General features: G+C 32.3%; 1 protein-coding gene across 1 annotated transcript in view; it reads right to left on the bottom strand.

The window, feature by feature from the left end:
• Window positions 1–379: 379 nt before the first annotated feature.
• Window positions 380–14,332, bottom strand: part of LOC102805349 (myosin-IIIb-like) — a 33,778-nt gene continuing 19,825 nt past the window's right edge. The window contains exons 16-30 of the mRNA XM_085507108.1: window positions 13,906–13,973; window positions 11,544–11,606; window positions 11,120–11,239; window positions 10,223–10,308; window positions 9,465–9,560; window positions 9,016–9,107; window positions 8,181–8,345; window positions 7,934–8,064; window positions 7,521–7,729; window positions 6,344–6,433; window positions 6,107–6,224; window positions 5,950–5,997; window positions 5,468–5,611; window positions 4,442–4,603; window positions 380–2,337 (exon numbers count right to left, since the gene is read on the bottom strand). Coding sequence (XP_085363234.1) covers window positions 2,281–2,337; window positions 4,442–4,603; window positions 5,468–5,611; window positions 5,950–5,997; window positions 6,107–6,224; window positions 6,344–6,433; window positions 7,521–7,729; window positions 7,934–8,064; window positions 8,181–8,345; window positions 9,016–9,107; window positions 9,465–9,560; window positions 10,223–10,308; window positions 11,120–11,239; window positions 11,544–11,606; window positions 13,906–13,973 — 1,649 coding nt within the window. The 3' untranslated portion in view covers window positions 380–2,280. The remainder of the gene's footprint in view (window positions 2,338–4,441; window positions 4,604–5,467; window positions 5,612–5,949; window positions 5,998–6,106; window positions 6,225–6,343; window positions 6,434–7,520; window positions 7,730–7,933; window positions 8,065–8,180; window positions 8,346–9,015; window positions 9,108–9,464; window positions 9,561–10,222; window positions 10,309–11,119; window positions 11,240–11,543; window positions 11,607–13,905; window positions 13,974–14,332) is intronic.

Below are 14,332 nucleotides of genomic sequence, written 5' to 3'. Positions count from 1 at the left end.
TAGATAGTCTCTATGAAAATAAACATACAAAAACAAGCTAAACATAATAGAATAAACCAATATACTTTGTAGAACAATGCAGGTGTAAATCTATTTACAATTAATTCGCTCAAATTGTTAATAGTTACTATATCTCTCCAACTACAGGCTGGGATTTTCTTTTAATCATGTTAGACTATACACTTTACCAGTAATGAGCTATAACTACTCGCCCCCTAGCAAGAACTTCCCTTTTAACGAGTAATAAATTGGGTTCTCCTTTAACTTTTTATAAATTTGTTTCCCCTTTTATCCACTTCCAGTCGTAAATACAGTATTACTGATAAGTATCTAATATTTGAACACGTAACTGAATAGAATAAACAACTTGGGACAAATGTGTCTTAAAATAATTCATTTTATTTCAATATAATTTACCATACATTTCATTTATATGAATTTAACATACACATGCATAGATATACTTGAATAAAATATTTCTGAATTTAAGTTTATCTTATTAGACATGCAAATTTATTAAAATGTCATGTACAGACCAGCTTTAGCAAAACCACAGAAACTAAAACTCATTGGCTCGTCAAATTAGTGACTCATTGACCATAATTTGTTCTGGGATTTAGAAGGAAAGTGCAAAGATTCAAAGGCTAAAAGTTTCAAGATCATTATTATATTGCTATTCATAATTCAAGTCCTAGTTAACACCAGTTCATAAGAGTGGTCTCACAATTAACATGATCAACTGACACTCATTATAATAAATTACAGCACAATGTTTTAAAAAAACTGCTTCACCATTTCATGTGTAACACTGATTTTGAAATATCAAGATTATGAAAGATACCTTGCCGTAAGTGAGTGAGAAAAATGATCACAGAGTCTTGACCTTGTAAACACTTTTTGTTCAATTAGAAAAAATGTTTCCAACAACATTAAATTGTTTTTTTACCTATTTTTAAAAATTTAGATTTATAAAAAATCCTGTCAGCGTATGTTACAACTGCTTTCCAATGAAATTTGTAGGACTTTACTATACAAAAAACAATGATAACAGTTTCTGACAAATAAAAAAACTACCCACTTCCCTCAACATTACCAAATCTATAAAAATAAAATGAACCCTTGACTGTTTTCATAGTAACACCCTTACTTTAAAAGATGACATCATGGGTAATTTATGGTAATTTTTATTTGGACAATAGATTCATCTAAATATTATTGACAATGACAGGCACAATGTTTAATAAGTGAGATAATAGTATTCTTGTTTTTTCTACAAAATTATTAATTTTTTTTAATCAACTCAGTGTTTTGTATATTATAGACATTTTCAAAAGGAAAAGCTATGTTTGACAAAAAAACCCCAAAACAATCAATTATTATATTAATACAGAAGTGAACGAAAAAAAAAAGAAACTGAACAAACAAAACTTTTCAAATCCCATCTACTTGGTATATTTGCAAATATAATGAATTTCTTATTAAATCTATTTTAAAATATTACTTTATGATATAAATTTATAAAATTTCAACCTCATAAAGTTTGGCAAACCAAAGCTCAATTCAAGTATATGATTAAAGCAATAAAGTACATGTATTTGATATACTATATTTAAAATTCATTTATGTTTTGTAATAATATATCTAAAAATATTTCACTAACATTGAGTAACATATTTCGGGAATTTTAAATGGTTTTATTTCACCAAATATTTACTTCAAAATTGAAATGATGAATGATACAATGTTATATCACAGAATATCAACCGATGCATTCACAAGTCAAGGGAGACTTGCACCAACTTCCACAAAGCATTCACCAATATGTAATACAATGTATTTATACATGTTAAGTTAGAAGCCTACTCATAATTTAAAATTCTTGATGGTTGTATTTTAGTGGAAAGTCGCCATTTTGGCACTATTATTATGCTTTTACTATAGGTTCCTATGACAGAGATATTATGCAATATCTCAAATTGTAGGCTGGTGACATGGGCTGAAAAAAATCATATATTGTTAATGATAGGGTACTTTTTGTTATTCTGAATTATTTAAAAAATCCGGGTTTTAAAAAGTGTCAAAAAATGCAGACTTCTATCTTTTACACTAATTTATAATTACTAATTTGCCATGGTGCACAGAAAGTGGAAAATATTTTAAGTACCAGTACTGAATAAAATCAGAAAGTGTAGATGCTCTAAATAAAGCATGTATAAATGTATTACAAATATAAAAGTATACTGAATACGCGTGATAGAGAAGTTGATTTCATTGAAGTTCTCATCGCTTCTTTTTTCCCTTGACTTCTCCTGTCTTAGGAAAATCCTTCATGTCTTGCTGTAGATTGAGGATAAACAAAAATGTTAATAAACATTAAACCGCTTAGTTTATAAACATATTTATAACAAATTTTAAATATCAATCGTTATAAAAATATTCAAAAATAATTGGCTCAAAAAACTCCAGATTGTCTATGCCCATAATGTGCGCACAAGCCTTCTAGTGACATCAACTGCGACATATATCTACTTATTCATAATAAAGGATTGGCTGATTGGATGATGTTAAACCGGCTATTTAAAACAGAATCCCATCACACATATGATTTCAGATTCTAAATCACCGCTAATTATATTATCCATAATAATCTGATTGGTTGAGGCCATGTTTTTAATTATGCAAGCCGTGGTGAAATACCGTGGCACACAAATTGCATAGCACACAGTGAGAGTATATCCCAATGTCAACTGAAATTGGCAAAAATCATTCGTGTGCACTACGGGCATAGAACGTAATAAAGATATTTGGAGCTCAAAAGAGATGTATTAATAAGATGCATTTTCAAAATTATGCAAATGACTGCCATCTGCAGTGGCTCACTTGTGAACCCAGAAGTTTTGTTGACCCTCAAAAAGCAATCAGCACTAATGAGCATTTGTATTTCTTGAATTTCTGTCAAATGAAACGATTTTACACATATCAATGTTGCCAATAACAAGATACTACACGAATAAACCATGCAATGCAAAATATGGGAACGAATTTGATTGGTCACTTGATGCATCTATAATTGCTGTATGCTAGTTCCAGGGCCCATGGTTGCAAGCAGAACATTTGGGGTTGCTGCATTACATTTCTACATGGTTTTGGGATGCTTTGAAGTTATTTTGATGTCTTATAGTTTAACGTTATTTCCATGTCAGTCATCAGAATTACATTTAAAATGTTGGTATAATCGTGGCAATAAACCACCCATTTTACTAAATATGTTAAAGATAATACCACTTTAACATATAGACATCCACCTACTGTGAAATACTTTATTTTAGCTGGAATTAATTTTCGCTGAAAAAGCATTTTAGATGTTTTGTATGGAATTTATTTTCACTGATTTTTGACGAGTTGAATGTGAAATATAGAGAAAAAAGTATATTTGCTGGATTTTATTTTCATGGAATCATCCTTTTAGCGAAAATAAATTCCAAGCGAAAATAAAGTATTCTACAGTATCATGTTAATCATTTAACAGAAACAGTTTTAAATTAGCATGTCGATATGATGTCATCACAAATACTGTAAAAAGATTAATTATTCACTGGGTTTTGATTTTGCTTATTTCGCTGATTGGAAAATGTGCTAAATTAAAACCCAGTGAATATGTAAAATTTAGCATATAGAACACATTATCTAAATGACAAAAGTGTGAATTTAAAACCCACTGAATATGCCTGAAATTGCAAATCAGCGAAATTTAAACCCAGTGAAAATTAGTCATTTTACAGTACTGCTACTTTACTGTAAAACTACAAATGTAATTGACCACCGTAATAAAAAACATTTCAGCATTTTAGAGTACAGTGAATGGCTGGAAGACGTACCTTAGTTTATAAAAATATAATATTTGTAAATATCAATCATCAAGAGCTCATTCATTGTCTATGCCCATAATATGCCTTCAAGTGACATAGCAACTATGACTACCAACATATTCAAAATGAAGGCATTGCTGATTGGATGATGTCGAACCAGCTCATTAATATTAATTAGAACTCGTCCACGGTTTCTGTATTGATCAATTAGAATTCCACCAGTCATTTTTATTTTTAAAAATTTATATTTATAAAATGTTTATAACATCCCCAGCTTTATGCCTTTCACTGTATCTTCAAAATTATCAAATCACAAACAAATATTCACAATAAATAAAAAGATAATCAATATGCAGTGATAAAAGCAGCAGAATCAGGATTAGAAGTGTTACATATGTTAGTTAGAAAAGTAATAGAAATTAATAATCAAAAAAGATTTATTAGTGTATAAGAACACACAAAGCACAAGATTTTTAGCAGTTATTTTATTGATTTTTTCAGCCGAGTGCAAGTTGCTATACACAGGTGAGAAATAACACCAGGGATCAGCTTTAATATGAACACTTCTGTACCTGATCTTTTATCAGACTGAGGTAGGATGCCTGACTTGCCTGGCTCTGGCGAGATGCTGCTGAAGGTGGTTGCGGGGCAGGGCCTTTACGATGTTTCCGGTTAGACTGTGGGCTGTAATTCCTTTCAGGTAGAGGCGGAGTCGAGGACTGGTTACTTATAGCCTGAGAATTCAAAGTTTTAGAATTGAATTGCATTCAAGTGGAAAATCAACTTTTTAAATATTTTATTTCATTTTTTCACATTTTCAAATTGAAATAAAACTTTAATGATCAAAGTCCTGAGAAAATTCAACGGTGTCCTGACGATATACACAAAAAGTCATGTGAAATGCACATTGAAAGCACAGGAATTAGAATAAGAGTCACTGCTCCAACACTTGATGAGATTCCCCGACTCATAGATTTGTCACTTGACATTATATTATATAGCTGGCTGCTATTAAAACTTATCGCAAGTTTTCTTTGACTTTTAACATATGGCTTTATTTTAGACTGTTGCTCACAAAATCCTAGTAGAAAAGTATGGTCATCGAACTACTTTTTGCACATGTATCAAACACTGACGTAAATGGCAAATTTTGTGCCATGGATCGATGCTTCCTATAGTAAAGATGTTTTGTTCTAACAAAAGTTTCATTTAAGTACATATAGAGAAAAAATCAGGTGTAGTCATGAGATGGGTATTGAATTATTTTGAACGCTGCTATTGTTGATGCTGTTGTTGTTCAAATCAAATTTTGGTTATCCATGTGGTTTTCAGCAGGCAATTGTGCTAAATGGAAACAATTTCAAAAGGGCCAATTCTTGCATGTTTTCATACCAAAATACCAAAAGTCAATGACTTGTGTCTAAATCAATAATGAAGTAAAGTAAAACTTTTAAAACGAAAAATACGTGATAGGTTTTTTGACCTGATTCAATAGTTTGAATACTGGAGAACAGTATTTGTGCATGCCATTTAACTCACATAAGAATTGCAAAATTAATTTAATGATTATTTAGCTAGTATTAATAAATTTCACTAACAGTCAGATCAGGATAGATTCTTGCTGCATTTGAAGTTTGTGGTTGCCTGGAAACAGAAGGTGGTGGCGGCCTCAACGGTGGCATCTGACGTATTTTGATTGATGCATCACTAATTAATTCAGCATAGTCTGACTCGCCTTCAACCTGAAGACAATATTATAAATATATAATGTGTATAAAAATGCAATTTGTAAAATGACATTCTTCATCAATATTCTTTTAATCCAACATAATAATGTTAACATCAATATGAACATCAATATGAACATCAATATGGACATTAATAATAATATACTGGATATTCCTGTATATACTTTTACAAATTAAACTTCTCTATATTACTCGTATCAATTCAAATGCTAGATTAAAATTAAATTTTAAATTACGCTCAAATCCACTGCAATCAACAATTCTTTATGCGTAATATTATGTTATATGCTAATGAGCAAATAAGCAAATTGTTAAATCAATACTAAACTCACCTGGCCACAAGGTACAGTAAGTAGATCGCCGAATGGAGATATTGGAGTCTGCAAATGTATACAGTTATGTTTAAAAAACAAACAAGGCATTTATGATTTTTGTATTAAAAACAATAATATAATTCCAAGCGAAAATAAAGTATTCTACAGTAGTTACCTTTTCATGGTATTTAACCAAAGCAGAAAGACTTGCATGAACTCTTGGTTCGCCTACAACGACATATTTACCGCTCCGAGTTTGATCTATCATAAAATGTTTGCATCTTTCTTTCACTCTGCAATGTATTACATTATAACATTAAAACACATGTACAGTGTAAAACAAAGTTATTTCCATCAATAATGATATATATAATTACTTAAATCTACAAACCAAAAATGAAGAATAACTGACCTAAATGACAGAGAATAACCAAATCTACTTTCACTGACTCGTATTAAGTAACACCCAATCTGTTTGTCCCATAGCAGTTTCTCAGCTTGTCTGTAAACAAGATATACAATAAAAAATTAATTACCATCACAATACAGCAATAGATCCAGGAAACATCTTAGTTTTACAGAGAGCTGACATAATAGAGATTGAAATGAACAAACACTCTTCGGGATGCTCATAAAAGTAGGAACATACTGCAGTGTTGATATCTTTTCAGGAAAATATTGTATTGTATTCACTGTTATGATAATTAGTGGTATACTCTATTTTTTTTAATTTACCACTACAGAGTGTAGAGGGGGGGGCTACTCTATAATGCTTTTGGGAGTACCCTGAGTTTGTGTCAATTCACTTGAACCACTTCATTGCAGATGGAAGAGAAACAAACAACCTCATTAATGTAATTTTCTGTACAATGTGTGATGAAAACATTTGACTAGAGTTGATTTATTTCCAGAGAAAGATTATCAAATTAAAAAATATCCAGCACTGATTTCCAGTTATCAAACTGCATAGATGTACATCACTGAAAAATCTGCTATACACTTTTTTGACATAAATTGTTTTGACCTGTGGTTGTTGATCAATAAATAAATACTATTAGAGGTACATTACTTGGGGTTTGCATCGCGCATAGTACTGTATGGTGACATCATGTCAAGATCCCATTCAAGTCTCATTTCGTAGATAGCGAAACTGGTGCTACGACCTTCTGACGTGACATAAGTAGTTTGTAATAAAACAATAGAACATGTATTACCACATTCATAGTGAAAAAATGTAATACATCGAAAATGTACAGAAAACATAGTTATCAGAATTTGTCATATCCTGAGCAGCTATTTTGATCCACCTGGACATCCCAGTATCCTAGTTACCTCGGGCATGTGCATTCGAATTTGGAACACTTATGTGAGAGCGAGATTGAAACGGGATCTTGGTATCATGTCACCGTAGTTGCAAACCCCAAGTAATGTACCTCTGATACTATAGAGATTTGTTATATTGTAAATACTATCAAACAGAGTTGTTTATATAGATGACTTAATGCTTCCAATCATTTATGTCATTTTGATGTGACAGGAACACATCACTAGAGGGCGCTAATGATGGGTATAATCTTTTCAACACATACCTCCTAGTTATTATCCCATGGAACCAATTAGAAAAACCGTGAGTTTCTTTCAGTTTCTCTGACTGTGTTGATTTAAACCACAATATAGAAGCCTCTTTTGATCCTTCAGGTCCAAATCCCATATTCTTTTTTGTTCTTACAAACTCATCTTCTAGGATGTCATCATCTGTATCATTTTCGTCATCTCCCTCATCTGTGGGATCAGTATACTTGGGAGGAAATTAAAATAAGATAAACATTTATCAAAAAAATCAACTATGTTCATGCATTGGTTTCCATGACTACCATATAATTAGATTATGGGTCTGGAGTTTTTTCACATTGTCAACTGGCTCTCGGTATTTTTGAAGGTCCCATGCAACATATAAAATATTTATTTTTTTTTTTACACAAAATTTGGACTGTATAATTACCTCATTAGGTGGAACTGGTAATTCTAGATCCTTATAAGCAGACTTTGAGTTTGACTTAGCATGTGCTGGCAGTGGGGGGGCAGGTAGGTCTGCTGGCATTGATTCAGCTTTTTTCAACTTTTTAAAGTAGTCTGGAAAATGAGAAAAAAAAGGTATCAAATTGATATCGTAATTGTCGTCGCTGTCATCGTAGTAGCTGTCGCAGCCCACCTTATTCATCATCATCATTACATTCACACAAGTTTACCTTTTGGAATTTTCCTATCCTTTTTTATTAGCATCTGTTGTTTATCATAACTATCAATATTCAAGTTCTCCAATTGCTTCAGGAAATTGTTCACTTCAATTGCCCTCTTTCGAGCTTCCTCCTTCATCCGGAGATATTTCCTTCTTGCGAGAAAACCTCGAACAACTGAGAAAAAAAAAGTCTACCATCAGTTGAACTACACAAAACGAGATGGTAAATACTGAGTATGTGAATTAACTTTTTGAAAAAAAAAAAATTTTATATTAGAATTTCAAGTGCATAAGACTGGAAGGAAGAATGTGAATTTCTGATGCAATTTTGCTAAAAAGAAGATTGTAGATACATAATGAGAAATTGACTGTATAATACGATAAGCCAGATTTGAAAGCAAATAGACACTCACTTAAGGGGACAGTTACATAATGGTTACATTGTACATGCGTTTGTCTAAAGGATAAGGCCCTATAGTACTCTCAAAATAAAATAGTAAGTGTAGGAAACCTATTTTTAATATATGATTTTTATAGCTAAAACAGCATCATTCCAACACATTTTATGATTGTTCTTGAAAGGATATTTTACATAATTGCAAACTTGGAATGCAACTTTAATTACAGGCATGTTGGCCATTTTTCAAACTAAATGGCTTTCAGTGTATAGCTTAATTTTATTACCACAATATAGAATTTGAATTCACAATGTCATTGTGGATAGTTGATTCCACAATAACGCTGCAGATTAATTAATTAATTATTTATGAAGAATAATCCATTTCTAATCAGCTGAACACATCTAGAAGGTTTAGTATATTAGCTTAGGTATAAAAGTGATTTACCTCTTTGTACGTGCACAGCTGCCTTATCAAATTGCTCTAATTTAGCCAATAACTCATCACCATGGTAATATTTCAAGAAAACTTTGTTTTTACTAGAGAAAAAACAAAAACAAATTTGTAATTTTTGGTTTTGTGAAATGACATAAGTTTATTTCATAAATCAGTCAGGAACTCTAATTTCTCACAAAAACATCTATTTCTGGAGAGAGAATATATTCATTGTTTTTTCTCAGAAATTGTACACAATTGTTTTTTAATATTGTTTACATCATAATCCCACCTAACCAAATATTACAAACAAAGTTGGTAAACTCAATCATGAATTTCAAAACAACCTGTATTTGTCAACATCATTTTCTTCAACACTTTTGAGACTTGCCGTTGCCATGTTAACAAGACACTGTCAAATTATGCATTTCTCAAAGAGACTATAGACATGGTACACTTACCCTATCTGCCAGTTTGTAATACCAGCAGCTTTTAAGATTCTTAGACATCCATTTTTATCTTCAGGAATTTTAGGATGAAGAGCCAGGATCTTGTATCTAGTGAAACAAAATTTAAGCGCCTGTTCTATTTTACACTGAAAATGATGTCAAGTATTACATGATTGACAAATGTGTGGCTTTACTAGGATGTATACAAAATAAATAATTTAGTTTCATACACAATTTTTTAACAAATTTAGTTAGTCAAGGGAAACCTGAAACTGTGTAGCAGTGAAAATACCACTGGTTGTGGAGAGTCATGTGACTTTTTGTATAAACCGATTACTAAATCACCAAACTGTATAATGGTAAAATGTTTTACTGTTTGCTATCAAATAGGTGATTTTCCGAACAATTGCGAGATCTCGCGAGATGCATGAAAGACGCGCGTCGAACGTCTGCTGCAAAAATCGAACGATTTGATTTTGAACTAGAATTTCTTTTTTTCGCAGCTTACATTGACCGGCCGATCTTCGACGGAGGAATATTGCTTTCGAATACCCTCACTTAATCGAAATTGCCTATCATCAAATGTGGACAGCACATTATTAAGCATGGAAATGTTCCCGAAATACTTTCGCGTTTGTCGAATCCCACGCAATGTTTGACGCGACTACAACGCTATGACCTTTGTTTGTCCTGTTTTTACGTTCGATTTCACGCATAACGCGTGATTCTCGCAGTGTACGGAAAATGGTCTATTAATAATAAACACTCACATGCTAACAAATTCAGTAAATGACGGTCTAATAGCGTAGCCCTGTTTTCGTATCCTTGTTGTCTCTAGCATACCACAATATCGTAACTAAAATGAATAAAACTCTTGTATTAGTATAGAATACATTTAACATGGTATAAATGTTTAGAGGTATTTGAATAATTTGTGCTTGAGGTTTAACTATAAAAACTCTTTTCATTAGTAAGTTATATGGTTGATGTTAAATTTAAAATCAGGTGACTAGGTCGTTAATCTTTAATTGATGGTGGTACTTCAAGTTTGTTTCGAAATTTCCACATTTATACAATTTATATTCATAATTATGACATAAAATCACTGCTGTAATAATCATACCCTGTCACATGTATTCAATTTGGGGCTATCAGGTATAGAGACCTAAAAGTTGATGTAAAATGACTCAACTAAAACATTATGGAAAATGTTTACAGCAGCTTGACTTGATAGGAATTATAAAGTATTTCCCTGCAGATCAATCTGTGATGGATTCTGTGTTGTATATACACGCCTACACAGACTCAGCATTCAATAGCTCCCAAACTATTCCTGGGAGCGAACATCCAGGCATTTTCATCGCCTGGGCAACCACAACCAATGAAAACTCCCCCAAAAAAGGACTTTAAGCTAGTTGCTGAGACTCTCTTGAACAAAGTAACAAGACAACCCTACCCCTAGGTGTGCAACATATATCAATTTGGTTGTTTTAGAACTGTCTCATAGTTGAGTTTGTGCCGTTTTCTTGACTTAAGCTTAAGCCGGCGTTTCGATCAGCGTTCCACAACAGCTCGCGCAGAGCCGATAGAATGATGGTAAAGTGATGCACATCTTGGCAACATATAATATTCTATGATGTTCCTTCGCCCCGAGAATATGTACTTACTTGCACAAGGACGAATTGATCTTCAAATTTGTTAGCTGCTTTGGCAGTATTTGGTTTTATACATCGCACAAAATGGGGATTACACACCGCCATTCTCTCCATTAGCACATTCAGAGAATTCTAAAATAATCAAAAATTGGAAAAAAAAACAATTAGAGAGTGTACTAAAAAATAACCAAAGTACAACTTTGTACTGCATGGTAATATCTGTTATCAGCAAATTCTGATATAAACAGTTCAGATAATATTTTTCAAAATGGCAGATAGCATGCTACAGTAGATAGAATCAACACCCCAAATTAACAAACCTAATTAACACAGAAAGATTTGGGTGAGCATGTACAATTTTGCTGAAAAACACCAATTTAAAATAAAAAAAGAAGGAATACTCCATCTAAAACCAATAAAGAAATATACACTATACCTTGAATTGTCCACCAAGTGTTAGATTCTTTCTGCTAGCTTTAGGTGGTGGCTGCATAAACCTCTATTGTAAATACAAAATTAATACATGTCAAAACTCATTTGCATATTTATATTAACCTTTTGAACACTATAGTTTTGTTGCCGTGGTCCGTACAACAGTAGCGTTCAACACACGCTTCACTGAACCGTAATACCCCAAACATTCTTACAGTGAGCTATTCAGCGAAAAAGCATGAACGTAAAAACATGTAATAATTCATAATATTATACATCTGTCACAGTAACGCCATAAGTTACAGCATACCATAATAATATTCCTCTATTTACTCATTTGATGAGCATTTATGTTTTTTTTCAAATCAAAGTTCATATTAATTATTAACTATTACAACCTTGACCATAGAAAACCTAGATTAAATAAAAAAAGTCCCCACTCAGTTTTTAGTGATTGTAAACAATAGTTCCAAATAATTATTTACACTCGTGACAGACATGATACAAAGTGGAACCAGTTTATTTGTGCAGTTTTTTCCTATATTCTGACCATGACATTCATAATGCATTTCTAGCATGAAAATAACGATCAACCATTTTGAATTAGATTCTGAAACAGATGCACATGTAATGTTTGAATATGATAAATCCAGCCATGAGTCAGCCATTTTGAACAAGACATGAATGTCACAGTCCCGGTTATTTGATTATATAGTAGTACAAGAAACATCTGCAAACAGGTGAATGAATATGTACTCTATGTGGGTAGAACTCATTATAAAGTGATTTCCCATAATCTAGTTTTGTACTGACAACTAAAAACTTCCACTGACCCATATTCAGAATCTACTAAGTGCAACAAAACTATTTGTCATACATGTATACTTGCTCAAGAAACTGCATTCATAAATCTGAGTGAACCTTAATGTACATGACTTCTTTGTTTATTAAGGTCTTAGTATATTACCAGGACCTGGGTCAAATCAAAGATCAAATAACTGCATTGTTTTAATTTGCATATTTTTGGGAGGGTGTGGTAATTATTGCCAAATGCACATCTACTCGTGCCAAAGTGTAATCATACCAAATATGAATAAAATTGACACGGTGGTGGTAGAGATAGCAGCAAATAACTGCATTGATCTAATTTGCATATTTTGGGGAGGGCGTGGCCATTACTGTCAGAAGCACATCTACTTGTGTCAAGGTGTAATCCTACCAAATATGAATGAAATCAACTCAATGGTTGCTGAGATCAAAGGAAATAACTGGATTTGGCTAAATTGAATATTTTTTGGGTAGGTGTGGTCATATGAATAATGACCTAAAAGATGACTTCTGATGATAAGAAAGCTATTTTGAAATTGGGTTCTGAGGTTCTGCAAAGTTGGTTCTGAGTTCTGAAAAGTATACATTACCGATCAAATACATTTGGTAAAACTTGTGAATCAGAAACAGGAATTCATGAATCTGAATCTGAATTTAACAGAGAATCATTTATTCTGAGCATGCTCAGTTGCTCTGTCAATAGTGGAGAGAGGTAATTTTGGATGAAAATCTTGAAAAAGACCCACTTAGAATTTTCAGATCTGGAAAAGAAAATTACGTGCATATGTAACACGTACAGACTTGTTCATCAACCTGCCAAGTTTCATTGACATCTGCTGCAGAGTCTCTGAGAAAATGTGAGAGATAACTTGCAGCAACTTGAAAATGAAAGTAAAATTGAGAAGAAAAGAAAATGAGAAAGAAAATAAAATTAGTACTACCCATTTGCCTGAACAGGGACTAATCAAATCTGGAGGGAAAATGATGTGAATTAAGAACCCATTATGTTTAATGGACATATCAAGTTTGAATGAAACATGTCCACAACCAAGATCTAGTTCTGGAATGGCAAATTACATTTTTTTTAGTTAGTGCAACCACAAGAAGAAGACAAATTTAGGTGAAATTTTATGATTTTCTTGAAAAATATACATAGAACATGTACCATAATCAAACTTGGATGTAGTGTTCTACTGCTGTATTGTTTGACCTAGTCTTGTCTTGTAATTAAGCGGGCATGCTCAGTAGTGCCTAGCAACCAAGAGTTCAGTCATCATTTTGGTAAAATAAACAAAACAGTTTTCTCCCTCTCATGATGATTCTTTGAGAACATTACAGCCAATATTCTAAACTGGTTAATATTCAAGTTGCATAGAAATTCGATAAAAACCTGTTTTAAGTATTGTAACTACAAGAAAACAATGACAACAACAATAATGACAGACATTTTCCCTCTCATATACATATACCTTGCCTGTCATCTACAAGGATATGAACAAGGTAGATAATGCAGCTTAAGTATGACAATAAAAATGTACCTTTTTTCTACTGAATCCTCTACTTGTTCTCATCTGCAGTGCCAGAGTACCAGTTCTTGTTATAGTGCCTGTTACAATGAAAATAAGACAACATATAGCAAGCATATCAGCTGTTGTATGATAGTGACAGATTGCTAAAACGTCCGACTTGATATGTCTTTTGTAGGACTCATTATTTTGGATAGCTTAGGTTATGTATTTCGGGCAGATTGATCCCAGCAGTGTGTTCCCTCCTAAGCCGCTTGTTGCCAAATAAAGTTCACTTACTAGTATAAGTATATCATTAACATTTCCTGACAGAGATATAACAACATTGATGTGATTATTTTTAGATACATGTCGTTATAGAGTTCTGATTTTTGTTTACAGAGTTGAGAAAACTTGTCGATTTATAACAAATGTATTTTAATTCTTTTTTTAAATGACC

This window comes from Saccoglossus kowalevskii, chromosome 13 (genome assembly GCF_978046115.1).
Source record: "Saccoglossus kowalevskii chromosome 13, keSacKowa6.1, whole genome shotgun sequence".
Classification (NCBI taxonomy): domain Eukaryota; kingdom Metazoa; phylum Hemichordata; class Enteropneusta; family Harrimaniidae; genus Saccoglossus; species Saccoglossus kowalevskii.
This window is presented reverse-complemented; position numbering and strand designations above follow the sequence as displayed.